General features: G+C 47.4%; 1 protein-coding gene across 3 annotated transcripts in view; it reads left to right on the forward strand.

Annotated features, from left to right (window-relative positions):
* Window positions 1–22,134, forward strand: part of GDAP1 (ganglioside induced differentiation associated protein 1) — a 440,350-nt gene that overhangs the window by 395,803 nt on the left and 22,413 nt on the right. Inside the window, exon 1 of one of the 3 annotated variants that reach the window (XM_069731496.1) lies at window positions 19,151–19,460. The exons of 1 other annotated variant lie outside the window; for it this stretch is intronic. In XM_069731496.1, the coding sequence (XP_069587597.1) occupies window positions 19,299–19,460 (162 nt within the window). In that variant the 5' untranslated portion in view covers window positions 19,151–19,298. Of the gene's footprint in view, window positions 1–19,150; window positions 19,461–19,487; window positions 19,650–22,134 lie in introns of those variants that run through there. One more of the 3 variants, XM_069731498.1, reaches the window with a different exon arrangement.

Below are 22,134 nucleotides of genomic sequence, written 5' to 3' on the forward strand. Positions count from 1 at the left end.
CCCATGCTGATATGGAGTTAAACAGTTATTCTCATTGAGATAATCCAGAATAACATCCCTCAGAAACCCTTCAAATATTTTACCAACAATAGAGGTTAGACTTACTGGCCTATAATTTCCAGGTTCACTTTTAGAGCCCTTTTTGAATATTGGCACCACATTTGCTATGCGCCAGTCCTGCGGAACAGACCCTGTCGCTATAGAGTCACTAAAAATAAGAAATAATGGTTTATCTATTACATTACTTAGTTCTCTTAGTACTCGTGGGTAAACCGTGGACAGCGTGAATCAGAGCCTGCAGCCAGGGATGTCAGAGCGCTTCAGAGGAAACAGTCGACAGATCCATCAGGGGGAGTTGAGAGAGGAGAGACTTGTCAGCCAGCAGGAGAAGCCGCATCAGTCTCATCTTGCTTCTCATAATGGTTCCTTGATGGATTTTAAACTATGTTTTCTCTGAAATGCCATAGTGTTTAAGAAAAAAAACATACCTGGCTTCAGTCGTGGGGCCAGGCTCGTATTCCATAGTTTCACACATGCATTTATTTCCTTTTCGCAAATATGGTGTGAAATGATGTGACAGAAGCTTATCCATCATGTTATACCATAAGGAAGGCTTCAAATGTATTCGGCAGTAGTAAAGATACGTTTAAAAATACAAGTGTTAATAATTTATCTATATTAATTAACAAAATTCAAAGTGAATGAACAAAATAAAAATCTAAGTCGTTTCAATATTTGGTGTGACCGCGCTTTCCCTTCAAAAAAGAATCAAAAGCATCAATTCTTCTAGGTGCACTTGCACACAGCTTTTGAAGGAACTCGGCAGTGTGGATGCTCCATACATCTTGGAGAACTAACCACACACCCTGTGGATGGAGGCTGGCACAAATCCTTCTGTCTCTTCGTGTGATCTCACACAGACGTGATGTTGAGATCAGGGCTTTGTGGAGGCCATATCATCACTTCCAGGACTCCTTATTCCTTTTAGACTATGTTCACATAGTGTTTGCCCATACGACCAGTGACTCCATTGGGGCTTACATATATGAACCCCTGCAGAATGGGATTTGGGCGTATGTAGTGACGAGGCCATTGAGTATCATGATGCAGAGAGAGTTAAAGTAAGCTCTGTCGCACATCATTTTCGGCCGTGTACCTCTATTGGAGAAAGGCAGCAAGATGTAGTAGACTACATCTTGCTGCCAGCCTCAACTAGGAATATAAACCCAAAAATGATGTACGAATGGGGACTGGGCGGGGAGGAACATCATAGAGAGTGGAGGACTGTGGGGGGTCATCATACTGAATGGTGGACTATGGGGACCATCATAATGAGGGAGGGGATGAGGGGGACCATCATACTGAGAGGTTGTAAAGGCCATCATACTGAGTGGTGGATTGTGGTGGCCCTCATACTGATTGGGGGACTGTGGTTTCCTTTATAATGAGGGTCTGTCATACTGAATGGGAGTGGCTGCAGAGAACATCATACTGAATGGGTGGTGGGGTGTGGGAGCCAGCCATCATGTACCATCATGAATAGTGAGTAGGCTGTAGGGGGCATTATACTAAGTGGGAGTCTGTGAAGCCATCATAGTGAATGGGGACTGTGGGGACCATAATAATGGGTGGGGGTCTGTGGGGCCATCATACTGCGTGGAGGACTTTGGAGGCCATAATAATGAGTGAGGGGGTATGTGGGCCATCATACTGAGTTGGGATCTGGGGGACTGTAAGGCTGTCATCCTTAGAAGAGAACTCTGAGGGTTATCATAATTAGTAAAGGGTTGTGGGGATCATCACAATGAGTGAAGGGCAGTGGGGGCCATCATTCTAAGTGGGGACTGTGGAGGCCATCATACGAAGTGGGGGCTTTAATTTTGTGGGCCATCATAATGAGTGTGGGCTATCATACTATACTATCTAACTTCCATTCCCTACCTAGACTATCTAACTTCTATTGCATTTTTATTTCCCCACTTCTTGTGTGAAGATGCTTCGTTTGGGAGACTGGCTGTTGTACTGAGTAGGGGCTATTGGAGCATTACACTGAGTGGTCATTACACAATTTAGAGGTGTGCATATCATACTAAGTAGGACCCATCGTACTAGATGGGGGAGACTACTATTATTATTATGCTTTGCTTATACAGCGCCATGATATTCCGCAGCGCTTTACAGACATTGCCATTGCTGTCCCCATTGGGACCTGCAGTGCGTGTGTGTGCTGTCCAGCTTAAGTTATCAGCTCTCTGCTCCAGTGAATTGGAGAGCACCATATCCAACTTAAAGGGGTGGTCTGAAGACCAAAGAAATTTTCATCTAAATCCCTATTAGTGCCTTAATCTAATCTAATTTCTAATATGCTTGTGATGCGCCCACAGGGCAGTGGGATACTCGGTACAGGGTCTGGTCGCAAAGGGGGATGTCACGGTGGCTGCGACCCGGTCCGTGGCCCTGGGCAGGAACGTTAAAGAGGTTAATGTTCAAAGTTTGTCGTGACGCCACCTGTGGAGGTCAGTCAATAGGGGGACCGACGCTGCATAAAAGGGGTCCCCTGGGGGATGTTGCGGCAGCCCAGATGTTACGCTTCCCACAGGTGAAGCGGGGTCCTATGGTGTGTGGCGTAGATGGTGTAGCCGGTGAATAAATGGAGGAGACAAGTGATAAGTCTTTACCTGGTTTACTTGTGTGTGACAGGCTACAGTCCAGGGTACCAGCAACAGGTTGATTAGGAGTCCGGGCAGTCCAGAGACAAGCGGGGTCCCTTGGGTAGGTCAGGTAGGGGCCTTCCACTCTGCGCTACTGTCTCTGAGGTCCCTGCTGCCACTAAGTGTCTCAAGCAAGGTCCTTATTTGTTCTCCTGTCCTGGGACAGGTACCTCTATGGCAGGCAGCTTGAGCCGTGCCTATTGGGGTCCTTCCATGGTGACTCCAGGCTCCAAGGTGCTGCTGTGCCACAGGTAAATATGGGCAAAGTCCATGTAATTCAATGCCCTCCGGTTCTGCTCTGTGTACTATAATCCACATAAGCCTCAGGCTCCCGGTTCCCGGATTCTCTGCACACTGACTCCCTGGGGGCCTACTTGTGGCCTCCTGGAGTCCTGTTTCTCTACTGTGCTCCGTCCCTGTCTGTCCTCGCACACAGACTGCCTGCACTAACTGAACTAACTCCGCCTCCAAACCAGGATCTTTATCCAGGGACGCTGCCCTAAAACAGGGTTTTGAGCTCCCCCTCCTGGCCTGGATTTGGAAGGTGTTGTGTGTGTGATAACCTACCAAAGGGAATCTCACCTGTCTCCACACATACCACTACCCTCCCCGAGAGCAAGGCAGCACTACTGTGGTACCCAAACTCCTGGGGTGCCACACTTGCATTAAAAATTCCTTACCGTTCCCCAACTACAGTAACTTCTATTATATTTTTAGTTCTCTACTTGTTGTGTGATGATGCTTTGCTTGAGAATCCCAGTGCTGCTGGCATACTCAAATGTATAAAACTCAAAAAGACCGTCACTTGGACTCACACATCTAGAAAATACATATATGGCAATACAAAATATATATATATATATGCTATTATAGAAAAAGCCACAAAAACGAAAAGATAATGCTAATATAAAATAAGCCTTTATTATATAAGTATGGCAGCAGCGGCACAGCAGTGCGCGTACTTGGGATACATCAAAAAGATTTATTTTATGAACACTTGTGTGCATAAAATGTGGTATGAAGATTGTAAAAATTGAAAAGGTGCTGTAACTAAATTAAACTAAGGTGCATGTGCTAATTGCAATATAATCGTATGCAGTACAAAAAGTGCCAAGCAATATGTGTAAAAATAGACAAGGGAAGGGAGGAACTACTCCATGCATAGATGTGTCCTCCCATGTAGTGCAAAATCGCATGTGTATACCACTATTTAAAAGATATGGGAGATATACGCATAAGCAATATATACCTGTCAGTCCGGTCTAGCCCAAGTACAGAGCACCCCAAATACTCAAATGAAGCATCATCAGGGGGCAGAAGCTGCCACTGTCCCCTCCCTGAAACAAAGTGTCATCAGTGATGCTCCTCTCAGGGGCTGGGTTAGTTATTGCTTTGTCCCAGAGCAGTGTGCACTGTGCACAATCACAAAATGCTCTCTTTTATGCAATGTGCCGGGGCAGCGATGGTCTCTGCACACCAGGTACCCTGACATCGCACTCGGACAGTGTGTTGCAGGCTCTTACACTGATCTTAGCAGGCCACAAAGAGCGCGCGCTATCACTGTGCACATAGCACAATGACAGCACGCAGGAACAGAGCAAGGACTAGCCAAGTCCTTGAAACAAGAGTCACTGATGCCATTTAGAGGTAAGGGGCTGTGTCAGTGAACGAAACCTCTGCCTCCTGAAGACGCTTTTGTCACGGGTGTGTCAGAGGCTGCATATGATCGCTCTGCATCTGACTGCAGAAGAACTCAGCAGTATGTTTTGCAGACTTCATCCTTGTCCTTCTGACTCTAGGACCCAGTGGCAGCCTTCCCTTGGTTCTAGGTGACACACCTGGACCGGAGTTTTATAACTCCCAGCTTGTTGCTGGGAGTTGTCGGTGATATTTTCATTCCCCACTCTTGAGGCTTGGATTTATAGCAGTCAGCTATCTTCCTCCTTGGTATTTGGAGGACGTCTGTGTTTCTCTTTGAGTCTACTCAAGCTAAGTGTTCTCCTTGTTTGTGTATCCCATCTGTCTTTATTTATAGTGGGGATCGACTAGTGCGCTTCCTGTTCTTCTCTATGCAGGGCTTATCACCAGGGTAAGGCAAGGATTAGGTATCCTGGTCGGCGATAGGTGCGGAACCTATATAGGGAGGCTTAGGGCAGACAGGGTGACGTTAGATATGTCTAGAGGTCTCCACAGGGGTGAACCTCGCCACACTGCTGCCTGAGGGGAACTTCAAAACGGCTCCCCCCCAAACACATATACAGCACAGCCCCCCTATAGGGCTCCCATCTCATATACAGTCCCCCCCATACATTACATGAGTGATAACTATTGTACATTCTACAATAGGTCAAAAATCAGACAGTATAGTCCTCCGTACAGTATTCTAGGCACCACAGTGCTCCATACAGAATAATGAGCCCCATATATTGCTCTATACAGTATTGTGGGCACCGCAGAGCGCCCCATACAGAATAACATGCCCCATATATTGCTCCATATAGTATAATGAGCCCCTTATATTGCTCCATACAGTATAATGAGCCCCACATGATGCTCCATACTGTATAATGGCCACACATGATGCTCCATACTGTATAATGGCCACACATGATGCTCCATACTGTATAATGGCCACACATGATGCTCCATACTGTATAATGGCCACACATGATGCTCCATACTGTATAATGGCCACACAGTGCTCCATACTGTATAATGGCCACACATGATGCTCCATACTGTATAATGGCCACACATGATGCTCCATACTGTATAATGGCCACACATGATGCTCCATACTGTATAATGGCCACACAGTGCTTCATACTGTATAATGGTCACACATGATGCTCCATCTATATATATAATTGTCTAAGGGTCACTTCCGTCTGTCTGTCTGTCCTTCTGTCACGGTTATTCATTTGCTGATTGGTCTCGGCAGCTGCCTGTCATGGCTGCCGCGACCAATCAGTGACGGGCACAGTCCGGTTAGTCCCTCCCCTACTCCCCTGCACTCACTGCCCGGCGCCCGCTCCGTAATCCCCTCCACTCACACAGGGTTAATGGCAGCGGTAACGGCCCATGGTGTAACACACTCCATTACCGCTGCTATTAACCCTGTGTGTCCCCAACTATTTACTATTGATGCTGCCTATGCAGCATCAATAGTAAAAATATGTCATGTTAAAAATAATTAAAAAAAAAAAAAAAACCTGCTATACTCACCATCCGCCTCCTTTCCCGCTCCTCGCCACGCTCCCGGGACTACTCCATTGCAAGCGGCAGCTTCCGGTCCCGTCCCAGGGCTGGTGTGCGGCAAGGACCTGCCGTGACGTCACGGTCATGTGACCGCGACGTCATCATAGGTCCTGCTCACACCAGCCCTGGGACGACACCGGAAGCTGCCGCTTGCAATGGAGCGGTCCCGGGAGCGTGGCGAGGAGCGGGAAAGGCGGCGGATGGTGAGTATAGCAGGACTTCCAATGGGCCTTCGGAAGGTGATATATGTTTATTTTTTTTTAAGTCTCTATACTACGTGGCTCTGCTATATACTACGTGACTGGGCAATATACTATGTGGCTGGACAATATTCTCCGTCGCTGGGCAATATACTACGTGGCTGGGCAATATACTACGTGGCTCTGCTATATACTACGTGACTGGGCAATATACTATGTGGCTGGACAATATTCTCTGTCGCTGGGCAATATACTACGTGGCTGGGCAATATACTACGTGGCTCTGCTATATACTATGTGGCTGGGCAATATACTACGTGACTGGGCAATATACCATACTACGTGGCTCTGCTATATACTATGTGGCTGGGCAATACGTGACTGGGCAATATACTACATGGCTGAGCAATATACTACGTGGCTGGGCAATATACTACGTGACTGGGCAATATACTACGTGACTGGGCAATATACTACGTGACTGGGCAATATACTACGTGACTGGGCAATATACTACGTCGCTGGGCAATATACTACGTGGACATGATTATTCTAGAATACCCGATGCGTTAGAATCGGGCCACCATCTAGTACTGTATAATGGCCTCACATGATGCTCCATACTGTATAATGGGCCCACATGATGCTCCATACTGTATAATGGGCCCACATGATGCTCCATACTGTATAATGGCCACACATAGTTACTTCTACACACGCGGCTGCGCTCCGTACACCTTGCACACACGGCTCCACTCTGTACTCATGCGGCACCGCTCCATAGACCTCGCACACACCCGGCTCTGCTCCATACACCTCATACACACCTGGCTCCGCTCCATACACCTCAGACACACCCGGCTGCGCTCCATACACCTCATGCAGCTGTGGCACCCCTAGGGGTATTTGCCACAAAAATAGTTACTGACAGTAAGTACAAATACTAAAATAGCAAGACTGCACTACCACCTCCGGCCAGAAGGGGGAGCTCCAGAGACTCCCCTTGATCCATTCTGGTCTGAGAGAAGAAATGGCAGTTGGGCCAAGGAGCTGATAGTGAGAGGTCATACAGTTGAATCTCTAACAGACCTGTGACTGTTACCAGGCCTAAATCACCGGCCTGAGGAGAAGAGGGATAGAGAAAAAGGACATTGTGAGAACCGGGTAGCATTAATCACTACCCAGAACAGGCGCAAAGACGGATACCGGATCCGTGGCTGTATTCATTATATATAATACAGCAACCGGAAAAACGTGAGGTGATATCAGCTTCACTAGGGCCGGACGCAGCAACAGACACAGAGTTCAGCGGTACTCCCAGAGGGGGTAAACCGATAAAAGGACTCGGGTTGCCCGTCGAACCAGGACCCGGAGGGGACAGATTGGGCCGGCAGCCAGTTCACATACAGCAGCAGGGCCACACAGAAATTGCACACAATAAGAGGCGAAGACCCCGGCAGGGTCAAAGTAACTCAGAGTTCCCATACAGACTCCGGTGACAGGACTGGTTGTAAATCCTTTTATGTTAAAGTAAACTGGTTAAACGTTTCAGTGCCTCAGTCTTTCATTTGGACAATAGCCATCTATCCAGGATCAGGATCGTCACCGCTGGGAGAACCTGCTGCTGATCAAGTAAGTGCCTGACCCCTCATGGTACCCCTTACACTGTGCATTGCCTGAGGCCACAGCACCGGGTCAAGCCACCCGTGACATCCCCCTCAAGAGACAGACTCCATTGGTCCGGTGCTGGGTATCCCGGTCTCCTGGGCGTCACAATTGGCGTCACGAACAGGATCTAGCCAGCCCGTATACCGGGTATTGTGTGCCGTGATTGGAGCCCAAAACTGTGAAAACTGGGATGAAAAATCTTGAAAATTGACTTTATTAAAGAAAAATCCATTCCCCATTGAAAACTATTGAAAGTGACTTTTCCCCATTGGTTATAATGGAGTAAAGATGGCCGCCATCCCCTGAGGTAATCACTTCATAACCGTTAGGCACGAGACTGTTAATTGAGCTACGCCATCACCTGAGCCCCAGTCTAACTGAAAAACTTCAGAATCCGCCATTACAGAGCGCGGTGGGTGGGAGCAGCAGGGGGCGTGTCATTGTGGGCGGCACCAAGCTGAGCGCTCTGACATCAGAGCAAGGGGAAAATCGATCCTGCTGCACAGCGGAACGAATCTACACCATCCCGACGGAAGCGGAGGACCGGAAGGGTCCGGATTAACTAAGGGGGCACAGTATGTCGCAGCACGGAGACGCCGCAGCACTCGGCAACGCTAATGCAGCTGAAAGACAGAGTGTCAATAGAGAGTCCGGCAGCGCAGCGGTGCAAGGAGTGGCGCCCATCATGCCGGTGCTGATGCCATATACCCCGGGTGGCCCATGGCTTCCAATGTATGAAGGTGAGCCTAATACCCTTGACGATTTCAGAGAAAAGATGCTGGCCCATTTTGACATGTTCCCCGTGGGTGAAGTTCAGCGTGTTAGTCTCCTGATGATGCAGTTAAGTGGCCATGCTAAGCGAGAAGTCACAGCATGGGCAGCTGATCTAAAAGGCACTGTTGAACGCATATTTGCTGGATTAAAAGCTACATTTGAAACCACTGCCAGCAGCAAAGCTAAAATACGATTCTTTAATTGCAAACAAAAAGTTAATGAGGGCGTGAGAGACTTTGCCTTAAACCTGCAGGAAGCCCTTAAATCACTTACACTGGCTGAACCCATTTTTAACACCGGAGCGGATAAACTGCTAAGAGATCAATTTATTGAGGGACTCTACACCCCTTCTCACCGGGGGCATGTGAGCATGCTTGTTTTTAAGAACCCTGAATTGACATTTGCCCAATTAAAGGAGAGCGTTATACGTCTCCAGCTGGCAGAGGCACCTCGGGATCAGGATCCTGCGCAACTCATGGCAGAGGCTCCTCAACAACATGGAGTACCAGTGACATCAGCTATGTCCGGGGCCATTGCTAAGCCCCTGGGGCCCAGTACTAATGAGGCTCTTCAACAAAAGCTTGACTCTTTAACTGATGTTGTTGCTTCAATGGCTAAAACCATGCAGGAGATGAGAGGACACAAGATGGAGTTGGCAAACTGTAGAGAGGATGTTCCATGGATGAGACCCCGGAGATACCCGACATGGAGAGGACGACCCCGCGACCGCTACCAACCGGATGGACAGCCCATTTGCCGCCGTTGCCAGCAGCCGGGCCACTTTGCACGAGATTGTGATTTAAACGGGAATCCCCTGGGAATGCGGGCCGCTTCGCAGGAATGAACTTTCAAGGCCCAACACCCTGGCACGACAGGTACATCGGAGGACGACCCATTATCCCTATCGTGCTGGACGGAATTCCCCTCAACGCTTTGCTGGACACAGGTTCCCAGATTTCATCTATACCGTATATCCTTTATAAGAGGTACTGGGCTGATGCAGATATTGATAAAGGGCCCTCTGATGTTGAACTAGATATATGGGCCAGTAATGGTAAGTTGGTACCGAAACTAGGATTCAGGGAGATGACCATAAAGATTGGTAAAGTAGAATTGAAGAAACAGGGTATAATTGTTGTTGATGTTGACCGGCGGAACTGTGAACCAACTGTATTGATAGGAATGAATGTGTTAGAGAACTGCTTTTCCGAAGTCATTTCTGTCTTACAGTAAATTGCTGAAACTGCCCAATCCTGCCAGCAGAGAGTTCTCCGGAGGGAAATAAAAGTATTGATGTTAAGGCAACAGGTAGAAGTTGCAGGTGGAGAAATCGGCAGTGTGAGGGTAAGTGATCCAACGTCTATTGTAATCCCACCAAAAACAGAAATGCTGGTGTGGTGTAGAGCAGCCATTGGTACTAAGGGACGAGATTATCAAGCCTTAATAGAACCAGTGTACACCGACAGCAGGCCCACTATACTCACAGCACGAGGGATAGTCGAGGTACACCGGGGACGAGTGCCGGTACGACTTTTGAACTGTGGAGAGGAAGAGGTCACTTTGCCAAGGTATGCTACAATGGCAAAGCTATATACTGTTGACAACAATGCCATCACAACCATTGAGCCCTTAGAACCAACCTGTCAGGTGGAAGGCAATGGCTCAGATGGAGAAATGGAGGATTGGTGCCAACAGCTACACGTGGGCATAAATTCAACACCTACCCATCAAAAACAAGGGGTGTATAGGCTAGTGACGGAATATGAACAAGTCTTCAGTAAACACCCATTGGACTTCAGACGGATAGAAGGGGTAGAACACACAATCCCCACAGGTGACCATCCCCCAATAAAAGAAAGATATAGACCCATACCGCCCGCTCACTATCAATGTGCAAAAGATATGCTGAGGGAAATGAAACAGGCCGGGGTAATAAGAGACAGCTGTAGCCCCTGGGCGGCCCCTCTAGTGATTGTCAAAAAAAAGGACGGAACCATGAGAATGTGCGTAGACTACCGGAAGATTAATAACATCACCCATAAAGACGCCTACCCCTTGCCTAGGATAGAAGAGTCCTTAGCTGCTTTGAAATCTGCTAATTATTTTTCCACCTTAGACTTAACAAGCGGGTATTGGCAAGTCCCTGTGGCTGAGAGAGATAAGGAAAAGACGGCATTCACCACACCAATGGGTCTATGTGAATTTAATCGCATGCCGTTCGGACTCTGCAACGCATCCGGTACCTTCCAGCGGCTGATGGAATGCTGCCTCGGACACAAGAACTTCGAGACCGTCCTCCTGTACCTAGATGATGTGATCGTCTACTCAAAGACTTACGAACAACACTTAATAGACCTGGCAGAAGTGTTCGAAGCCTTATCCAGGTATGGCATGAAAGTCAAGCCATCCAAATGTCACCTTCTCAAGCCAAAGGTACAGTACCTGGGACACATCGTGAGTTCGGAGGGAGTAGCACCAGATCCCGAGAAAATAAGCGCCATAAGGGATTGGCCAAGACCTACCAGCGCAAAAGAAGTGAGACAATTCCTGGGATTGGTGGGTTACTATCGCAGATTTATAAAAGGATTTACCAAGTTGGCAGCACCCTTGCAAGACACCTTGGTAGGGCAGACGAAGAAACCTTCAAACCGAAACCCTCCTTTTCAGTGGAACGACGAAAGGGAAGACTCCTTTGAACAACTAAAGAAGGCACTAACCGGAGAAGAGGTTCTGGCATACCCAGATTACCATCAACCTTTCATCCTCTACACCGATGCCAGTAATGTGGGACTAGGAGCGGTGCTGTCACAAAAGCAAGAAGGTCGGGAGAAAGTCATCGCCTTTGCAAGTAGAAAGCTCCGGCCTACTGAAAGAAATTCAGAAAATTACAGCTCCTTCAAATTGGAACTACTGGCAGTAGTTTGGGCTGTGACGGAGCGTTTCAAACACTATCTGGCCGCTGCAGAATTTATTGTCTATACTGACAACAATCCGTTGACCCACCTGGACACAGCCAAATTAGGTGCGTTAGAACAGCGATGGATAGCCCGGTTATCTAATTACAACTTCATAATCAAGTATCGAGCAGGTCGCAAGAATGGAAATGCCGATGCCCTATCCCGGATGCCACACTTGAGAGATGTAGAAGAGGAAACGGGGGAGCTTGAAGAAATTGAACTACCAGCCTTCCATCGTCCCAAGGCAAAACATCATCAGTCAAGTACCTATCAGAAACAACAAGAGGTGAATTTTAATCCGTTAGCACACCATAGATGGGCTGACACCCAAGACAGCAATCCGGCTGTGAAGTTGGTGAAGGAACTGTTGACTGAGCAAAGTGCATATCCCTATGAGGATGCCCCAGAAGAGACGCATCAACTCTGGAAAGAGAGAGGCAAAATGTTCCTGTATCAAGGGAAGCTCTGTAGAAGATACACCAATCCGAAAACACATGAATTGGTTTGGCAGATTATTGTGCCTAAACAAGATGTGAAGATGGTCCTCGAAGCTTACCATAATGGTGCTGGTCACTTCGGTTGGAAAAAGTTAGAAGTACTTCTAAGAGAAAGATTTTATTGGGTCGGGATGAGAAAATCAATCGAACAGTGGTGCAGAAATTGTGGCCCGTGTAACCTCAGAAGAAACGATCAAAAGAACCAAAGAGCACCACTGCAGCCCATAATCACCAAACAACCACTTGAACTTGTAGCCATGGACCACGTGAAGTTGACACCAAGCCGGTCCGGCTATGTCTATGCCTTGACCATCGTGGACCATTATTCACGTTTCTTGGTAGTAGTACCCGTAAAAGATCTGACAGCAAAAACAGCAGCCAAAGCGTTCCAAACGTACTTTTGTAGACCCCATGGATATCCGGAACAGGTTCTCACCGACCAAGGTACAGCCTTTGAATCAGAGATCTTCAGAGAATTCTGTAATATGTATGGTTGCAAAAAGATCCGGACGACGGCCTATCATCCACAAACAAACGGCTTATGCGAGAAGATGAACCATATTGTAATAGACCTACTAAAGACTTTACCTGAGACAGAAAGGAATCAATGGCCAGAGAAATTGCCTGACTTGGTGGATCTGTATAATCATGTCCCGGTGAGCTCCACCAACTGCACCCCAGCTTACCTTATGCGTGCAAGACCCGGCCAATTACCAATCGATCTAGAAATGGGAATTCTGAAACCAGACGCAGAAGTTCAAGACTCCAATTGGGATATCATACGGCAAAAGCAGTATCGCCAAGTGCAAGAGAGTGTGGAAAGAAGCCTTCAGCAAACTAGAGAAAGACAAGAGCGAACTTTCAACCAGAATGCTCTAGCGACCCCATTAAGACCGGGTGACCAAGTGCTCAAGAGAAATCGTCGAACCAATAAACTGGACAATCAGTGGGAAGCCGTACCCTACACAGTTTTACCAACAAGAGTGGATAATCCTAAAATGTGTCTCATTAGCAAAAACGGAGGCTTAACATCTGTACTAGTGTCAAGAGACAATCTTAAATTATGTCCGGAAGCATTGAAAGAGCCAGACGTTGTCCAGCCAGAACCAGAAGTTATTCAACCCATACAGGTTCAACCAGTAAAGCAAAAAGAAGAGGAAGTGTATCACACCTGTATAGGAGACTTTCCCAAAACTCTACTAACATACCATGGTGCAGTAGTGGTTCCCATGGTGGCCTTTTACCCAACACCGAACCCAATACCAGAAGTCCCAAGACAGGAAGAGGCTGACCCCGTACTACAGGAGGTTCCAGGCCAGGAAGAACAGATTCCTGGTCAGAGTAATCCCATTCACGGTGGACTTGCCAACTCCATAGTCGTGGAATTATCTTTAGCAGAGCGGGCAGATACTACATCCGCAGTAGACAGTAGTACACCACATGAAGAGACACCACTATTACGTAGATCACAGCGTAGTACCCAGGGTCAATTACCGGCCAGGTATGCAGATTACCAACTATAAAGCTCATAATGTGAATTGTATATATGTTATGCCGTATATAGTTAAACAGAAAATGTAGTATAGTCATTGCTATCAGTCTGCAACGTTTAAGCCCAGTGCCTACAGAGACTTGTCTGTATGAACTTATTGCATATTCTTGAACTTTTTATCAGCCCGGAGGCACTAAATCAAAGCTCCGGAAAGACTGCTTTTTGAACTTTGCTTTTTGCTCTTTTTGAACTTTCTTTAGACTTTATATTGATAACTCCGTTGGAAAAATGGAACTAAATTCCTGGACACTAAGTACAGTGCCGTTCCTAATACCTTCAAGGATAGAACTGTATTAATGGACGCTATTTGAAGTGACTTTTTACAGAACTCTATTTTTGTTTCCTTGAGTGGTTTTTGTAACTTTTCATTTTTAAGACTCTGTACATATTAATTGTTATTTCAAAATGTTATTGTCCCACAGTCCCGGAGTACTGTTCTTAACTAAGGGGGAATGTGGCACCCCTAGGGGTATTTGCCACAAAAATAGTTACTGACAGTAAGTACAAATACTAAAATAGCAAGACTGCACTACCACCTCCGGCCAGAAGGGGGAGCTCCAGAGACTCCCCTTGATCCATTCTGGTCTGAGAGAAGAAATGGCAGTTGGGCTAAGGAGCTGATAGTGAGAGGTCATACAGTTGAATCTCTAACAGCCCTGTGACTGTTACCAGGCCTAAATCACCGGCCTGAGGAGAAGAGGGATAGAGAAAAAGGACATTGTGAGAACCGGGTAGCATTAATCACTACCCAGAACAGGCGCAAAGACGGATACCGGATCCGTGGCTGTATTCATTATATATAACACAGCAATCGGAAAAACGTGAGGTGATATCAGCTTCACTAGGGTCGGATGCAGCAACAGACACAGAGTTCAGCGGTACTCCCAGAGGGGGTAAACCGATAAAAGGACTCGGGTTGCCCGTCGAACCAGGACCCGGAGGGGACAGATTGGGCCGGCAGCCAGTTCACATACAGCAGCAGGGCCACACAGAAATTGCGCACAATAAGAGGCGAAGACCCCGGCAGGGTCAAAGTAACTCAGAGTTCCCATACAGACTCCGGTGACAGGACTGGTTGTAAATCCTTTTATGTTAAAGTAAACTGGTTAAACGTTTCAGTGCCTCAGTCTTTCATTTGGACAATAGCCATCTATCCAGGATCAGGATCGTCACCGCTGGGAGAACCTGCTGCTGATCAAGTAAGTGCCTGTCCCCTCATGATACCCCTTACACTGTGCATTGCCTGAGGCCACAGCACCGGGTCAAGCCACCCGTGACATCCCCCTCAAGAGACAGACTCCATTGGTCCGGTGCTGGGTACCCCGGTCTCCTGGGCGTCACACAGCTCTGCTCCGTACACCTCATACACACCCGGCTCCGCTCCATACACCTCAGACACACCCGGCTGCGCTCCATACACCTCATGCAGCTCTGCTCCGTACACCTCATACACACCTGGCTCCGCTCCATACACCTCAGACACACCCGGCTGCGCTCCATACACCTCATGCAGCTCTGCTCCGTACACCTCATACACACCCGGCTCCGCTCCATACACCTCATACACACCCGGCACTGCTCCGTACACCTCATACACACACAGCTCCGATCCATACACCTCATACACACACGGCTTTGCTCCGTACACATTCAGCTCCGCTCCATACACCTCATACACACACGGCTCCGCTCCGTACACCTTGTACACACACGGCTCCGCTCTGTACACCTCATACACACACGGCTCCGCTCCGTACACCTCATACACACACGGCTCCGCTCCGTACACCTCATACACACACGGCTCCGCTCCGTACACCTCATACACACACGGCTCCGCTCCGTACACCTTGTACACACACGGCTCCGCTCCGTACACCTCATACACACACGGCTCCGCTCCGTACACCTCATACACACACGGCTCCGCTCCGTACACCTCATACACACACGGCTCCGCTCCGTACACCTCATACACACACGGCTCCGCTCCGTACACCTCATACACACACGGCTCCACTCCATACACCTCATACACACACGGCTCTGCTACATCCACACTGTAAACCCCTCCTGACCCCACACATAAGGCAGCTTACCATGGCAACCAGCACAGCAGAGTCCTGCAATCCATGGAGGTCCCGATCATGTGACCCCTGACTCCTCCCCTCCTGTGACCTCATCACAGGTCTTGTTTGCACAGAGCAGCCATTATGTGGTGTGCTGCTCTGCGGGTGCAGGGATGACCGGCTGATATTGCACACCGTGGGTTGTGACTAACCTAACGGTTAGATTGTGGGTTGTGAGCAGGGGCACGCGCACCGCACTAGTGACACTCAGCAAATGTCAGGGATTATGGAGAGTCGGCACCAGGTGTTCTGCCGCCCTCGTCTTTCAGTGACGACTGCCGCCTGAAGCAAAGGCCTCAACTTGCCCCATGATAGCGGCGCCCCTGGGTCTCCATTCCCCACTTCCCTAGTGTTGGGCTCCCGTCCCCTCATCCCTTTGTGTTGCACTAAGTGTTGTTGTCTTGCACTTAGTCTTTCCTACACTGTGCGTGACAGATTTGCTTCAGTATCCCAGCATGTGTAATTAAGGAACGGTAGGGAATTTTTAATGCAAAAATATTAGAAATTAGTTTAGTTTACGGCACTAAGTAGATAGGGATTTAGATCACCATTGGTTTTACCATATAGTGTACTAGAAAATGGGAACAAAATTCAAAGTACGATCAGCTGATGAAATCAGCTGACATGTGCCGCCGGAAAAGTTGAAGGCTCATCGCTGGAGCCCGAATCAAATAGCTGGAGGCGACCTTGGACATACCTATACGTCGAAGGTTGTAAAGGGGTCAAGCTTCCAGCTTATTGCTGGAAGTTGCTGGATAAAGCCTTGTGCTGCTCTCGTTTGGTCCTGTCTATTTAACTCCTTGTACTATTATTATTCCTTATTTTGACCTAGGGTTGTGTTTCTGACTATTTTCACGGATTTTGATTTTGTACTTTTCCTGCAGTCATGATTCTGACCGCTTTCCTGAACACTCTTGCCAGCCTGCACCACAAAACAGCAGCTTATTCCATGGTTCTGCCCAGGAGCCCCTGTTTAAGTCCAGGTCCCTGTACAGGGATTAAAGGGAGAAGGCCAGGGAAAGTGGCCTTGAAGTGGCTTGCACTAAGCCTGTTAGTGGTAGCCATTTTAGAGCTTCCAGGCAACCACTGACAGAACGTTATTACAGGGGAACATCATTCTGATTGGGAGACTGTGGAGGCCATCAAAATGAGTGAGTGGATGTGTGGGCCATCATACTAAATAGAGGACTGCGGGGGGTCTTATAATGAGTGATGGGCTGTTAGGGCCATCATCATCCCCAGTGGGGATGGGCTTAAAGGGGCACCCTAATGAGTTGGAGGGCTCAGAAATTCATTATACTGAGTGGAGTGTGGGGCCATCATTGTGAGGGGCTGTGGAGGTCATCGTATTTAATGGGGGACTGTGGGGGCTATCATACTGAGTGTGGGATTTTTAAGGCCATCATAATGAGTGAGGGGATGTTCAGTCCATCATGCTGAATAGGGAATTGTGGTTCTATCAGGTTCTATCATACTTGAGTGGTGCTCGACATCATACTGAGAAGGGCATTGTGATGGCTATCACACTGATTGGGTGACTGTGGGTGCCATCATAGTGAATGGGGAACTGTGAGGGCCATCATAATTAGTGGGAGCATCATACTGGGGATCATCATACTGTGTGTGGGGATCATATTGAGTGGGTGACTGTGGGTGAGATGATACTGAATGAGGGACTGTGAAGGCCATCATAATTAATGGGGACCATCATAATGAGTGGGGTCTGTGGAAGCATCATACTACATGGGTGACTGTGGGGCCCATCTTGATGAGTGAGTTTTTGTGGGGGCCATCATACTGAGTGGGGGACTGTGGGAGCCATCATACTAATTGGGAGTGAGCTTAGGGGGGAATCATACTGAGTGGGGGCAGCATACTGAATGGAGGACTATAGGGGTCATCATGAATGAGGGACTTTGGGGACCATTATACTTAGTGAGGAACTGTAGGTGTCATCACACTGAATGAGGGATTGCGGTGGCCATGAGAATGAAAGTATGATACTGAGAGGCCATCACACTGTGTGGGAGTATCATGCTGGGTGGGGCCACCATAATAAATGAGGGGCTGTAGAGGCCATTATACTGAGTGTGGTCTGTGCTGTGAAGGCCATGACACTGAACTGGGGACAGGGAGGACATCATAATGAGTGGGGCATCATACTGAATGGCAGAGTGTGGGGACCATCATAAAAAGTGAGGGCTGTGGGGCCCATTTTACTGAGGGATGACTGTGGGGCCATCATACTGAATGAGAAATTGTATGGGGCAACTATAATGAGTGAGGGGATGTGGGGGCTGTCATACTGAGTGGGGGTGGGCTGAAGGGGGCATCATACAGAGTGGTGGTGGGCTGTGAGGGCAATCATACTGAATGAGGGACTGTGAAGCCATTATACTAAGGAGTGGTAGAGGCCATTGTTCTGAGTGTGGGACTGGGGGGTCCTCATACTGAGAATGGGATTTTGGAGGCCATCATAACGAGTGAGGGGATGTGGGGGGCCATCATACTGAGGAGCCATAATAGTGTGTAAGGATATCCTTCAAAAGTTAGACGGTCGTATAAATCGGAGACTGTGAACGCAGTGCATGGACTGGCTGGTCGCTCAGTCTATCCAAGGTTGACAGCTTCATGTATTTCTATGCAGCTGTCATGCTTGGGTTGGGACAGCCGCCGGCCAGTTCATGCACTGCATTCTGGTTATGCCATGATTTATGTGGCCATCTGACTGCATCCTAAGTGGGGGCCATCCTGCTAAGTGGGGGACTGTGGGAGCCATCATACTGAATGGGAGACTGCGGGGGCCATCATACTGAATGGGAGACTGCGGGGGCCATCATACTGAATGGGAGACTGTGGGGGCCATCATACTGAATGGGAGACTGTGGGGGCCATCATACTGAATGGGAGACTGTGGGGGCCATCATACTGAATGGGAGACTGCGGGGGCCATCATACTGAATGGGAGACTGTGGGGGCTATCATACTGAATGGGAGACTGTGGGGCTATCATACTGAATGGGAGACTGTGGGGGCTATCATACTGAATGGGAGACTGTGGGGGCTTTCATAATGAGGGGCTATGGGAACCATCATATTCAGTAGAAGCCAGTATATTGGGGGACTTTGGGTTCCATCATAACAATTGAGGGGATGTGGGGACCATTACACTGAAGGGCCATCATACTGTGTGGGGATCACACTAAATGGAGGTCATCATACTGAGTATGGGATTGTGGGGGGCCTGGGGCCATCATACTGAAAGTCAGTATTCTCTGGTGGCATTCAAACTAGTCATGTATGGTCATGCTCAATTCCCGTGCAATGAGACAGTGAACGTCTAGTTGGAATGTGGCTGTGTGAGTGCATATCGCATACATGTGGTCACATGACTTCATGGTCTCGCTGCCAGCAGCGACCTTTGCGGGACTTGAGGATTCACAAGTCTGCAGTCACAGACCCAAAACCCGATAAACACATTGATAGCTGCCATGGTGCGCACTACACACACAGACTAGCAGCCACGGAGTGTAATTATTATTATACACACACATGCACCATCGGTGTCTGCCCTCCCACAATGCTTTGCTGCTGCCGGTGCTGATGCAGCCGAGCCTCCCTCCGCCGGCAGAGATGAGTGAGCAGCAGGCCGGGCCGGGCGCCGGGGAGAAGCTGATCCTCTACCACTGGACGCACTCGTTCACGTCCCAGAAGGTGAGAGGCCGCGGGGTCGGACTGGACAGCGCAGTGCGGGGGCGCATCCCGGCCGGGCAGGTGCGGGCGTGGCGCTGACTGCACCGGGCATCCTCACCGGATACCGCGGCGTGCACAATCCTCATCCTCCGCTGCAGCCCGGGAGGGGACTGGCCGCAGGGTACGAGGCAGCCGGTGCTGGGAGCGGAGGTGAGAGAGCGGGAGAGAGCGGGGCTGAGCCAACTGCGGACACGGAGGTCGGGCGGCTCCATGTCCTCTGCTGCTGCAAATGGTGTGATCCGAGGCGATGACTGCCGGCCGCTGTATGTGTGTACTGTGTGTGTGTGTGTGTGTGTGTATATATATGTGTGTGCATAACGTGCTGCTGTGCATATAGGTGTGTATATATATCACTGTGTATAGGTGTGTGTATATATGTCACTGTGTGTATAGGTGTGTATATATGCCACTGTTTGTATAGGTGTGTGTGTATATATGTCACTGTGTATAGGTGTGTGTGTATATATGTCACTGTGTATAGGTGTGTGTGTATATATGTCACTGTTTGTATAGGTGTGTACATATATATATCACTGTGTGTATATAGGTGTGTGTATATATGTCACTGTGTGTATAGGTGTGTACATATGTCACTGTGTATAGGTGTGTGTGTATATATGTCACTGTTTGTATAGGTGTGTGTGTATATATGTCACTGTGTGTATAGGTGTGTACATATGTCACTGTGTATATAGGTGTGTGTATATATATCACTGTGTGTATATAGGTGTGTGTATATATGTCAGTGTGTATATAGGTGTGTGTATATATGTCAGTGTGTATAGGTGTGTGTGTGTATATATGTCACTGTGTGTATAGGTGTGTGTATATATATCACTGTGTGTATAGGTGTGTGTGTATATATGTCACTGTATGTGTGTGTGTATATATATATATGTCACTGTATAGGTGTATGTATGTATGTATATATATATATATGTGTATATATATATATAATGTCTTTGTATAGGTGTGTGTGTATATATGTCACTGTTTGTATAGTTGTGTGTATATATGTCACTGTGTATATATGTCATTGTGTGTGTGTGTGTGTGTATATATGTCACTGTTTGTATAGGTGTGTGTGTGTATATATGTCACTGTTTGTATAGGTGTGTGTGTATATATGTCACTGTGTGTATATATGTCATTGTGTGTGTATATATGTCACTGTGTGTATATATGTCACTGTGTGTATAGGTGTGTGTGTGTGTGTATATATGTCACTGTTTGTATAGGTGTGTGTGTATATATGTCACTGTATATGTGTGTGTGTGTATATATATATGTCACTGTATAGGTGTGTGTATGTATGTATATATATATATATATATATAATGTCTTTGTATAGGTGTGTGTATATATGTCACTGTGTATATAGGTCACTGTGTATATATGTCATTGTGTGTATAGGTGTGTGTATATATGTCACTGTGTGTATAGGTGTGTGTGTATAATATATATATATATATATATAATGTCACTGTTTGTATAGGTGTGTGTGTGTATATATGTCACTGTGTGTATAGGTGTGTGTGTGTATATATGTCACTGTTTGTATAGGTGTGTGTGTGTGTATAATATATATATATATATAATGTCACTGTTTGTATAGGTGTGTGTGTATATATGTCACTGTGTGTATAGGTGTGTGTGTACATATGTCACTGTTTGTATAGGTGTGTGTATATAGCTGTATGTATAGGTGTGCATGTACAGGCGCTATCTACCCTCATGTTTGTATGAGTGTATGTGGGATTTGTGGTGTATACATGTACACAGTAGTTGACTATATACAGTGTGTGTCTGATACCTGCTGTCCTGGACTGTGCAGAATGTGTCCACTGTTACATCCTCTAATTATGGTGTAAAACGTGTCGTGATTCCCGGATCCTTTGACCAGTGGAAGCCACAGTGAGGAAAAAGAGCAATGACAAAGATACAGTGCAGGACATGAATACATTGTATCCAGGGGTGTGTAAAGGGAAGCTGTCAGGTCCCCTGTGCCCCCAGAACCACCAGCAAGAAAATTCTCTGCCTAAGGCCGGGGTTACACTAAATGTATGGAAAATCGGTCCGAATCTCCCTGCTGAGAGTCGCAGTTCTCCGTGTGTGATGCGTTTGCAATGTGATGATGCGATTTTTTTCACACCTATGTATCCGTATGGCTTTACATTTCTCACTGCTTTTCCCCATTGAATTTAATGGCTCAATGGGCTGAAATGAGGAAAATGTCTGCGTATTTCTTGCAAGCTACACTGATGGAGAATTGAGAGTTATATTTAAAAAAAAAAAAAGACACAAAAATTGAGCTTAACTTGAGTTGGTACACATGCAGAAGTTAAACGCATGTTCAAATTGGCCACAAAACATTAAAACCTACAAGAGAAAAAAAGTACCTTATATACTCCAGTATAAGCAGACCCGAGTATAAGCCGACCCCCCCCTAATTTTGCCGCAAAAAACTGGGAAAGCTTAATGACTCGAGTATAAGCCTAGGGTGGGAAATGCAGCAGCTATTGGGAAATGCAGCAGCTATCGGTAAATGTCAAAAATAAAAATAGATACCAATAAAAGTAAAATTAATTGAGACATCAGTAGGTTAAGTGTTTTTGAATATCCATATTAAATCAGG

Source organism: Ranitomeya imitator, chromosome 6 (genome assembly GCF_032444005.1).
Source record: "Ranitomeya imitator isolate aRanImi1 chromosome 6, aRanImi1.pri, whole genome shotgun sequence".
NCBI lineage: Eukaryota > Metazoa > Chordata > Amphibia > Anura > Dendrobatidae > Ranitomeya > Ranitomeya imitator.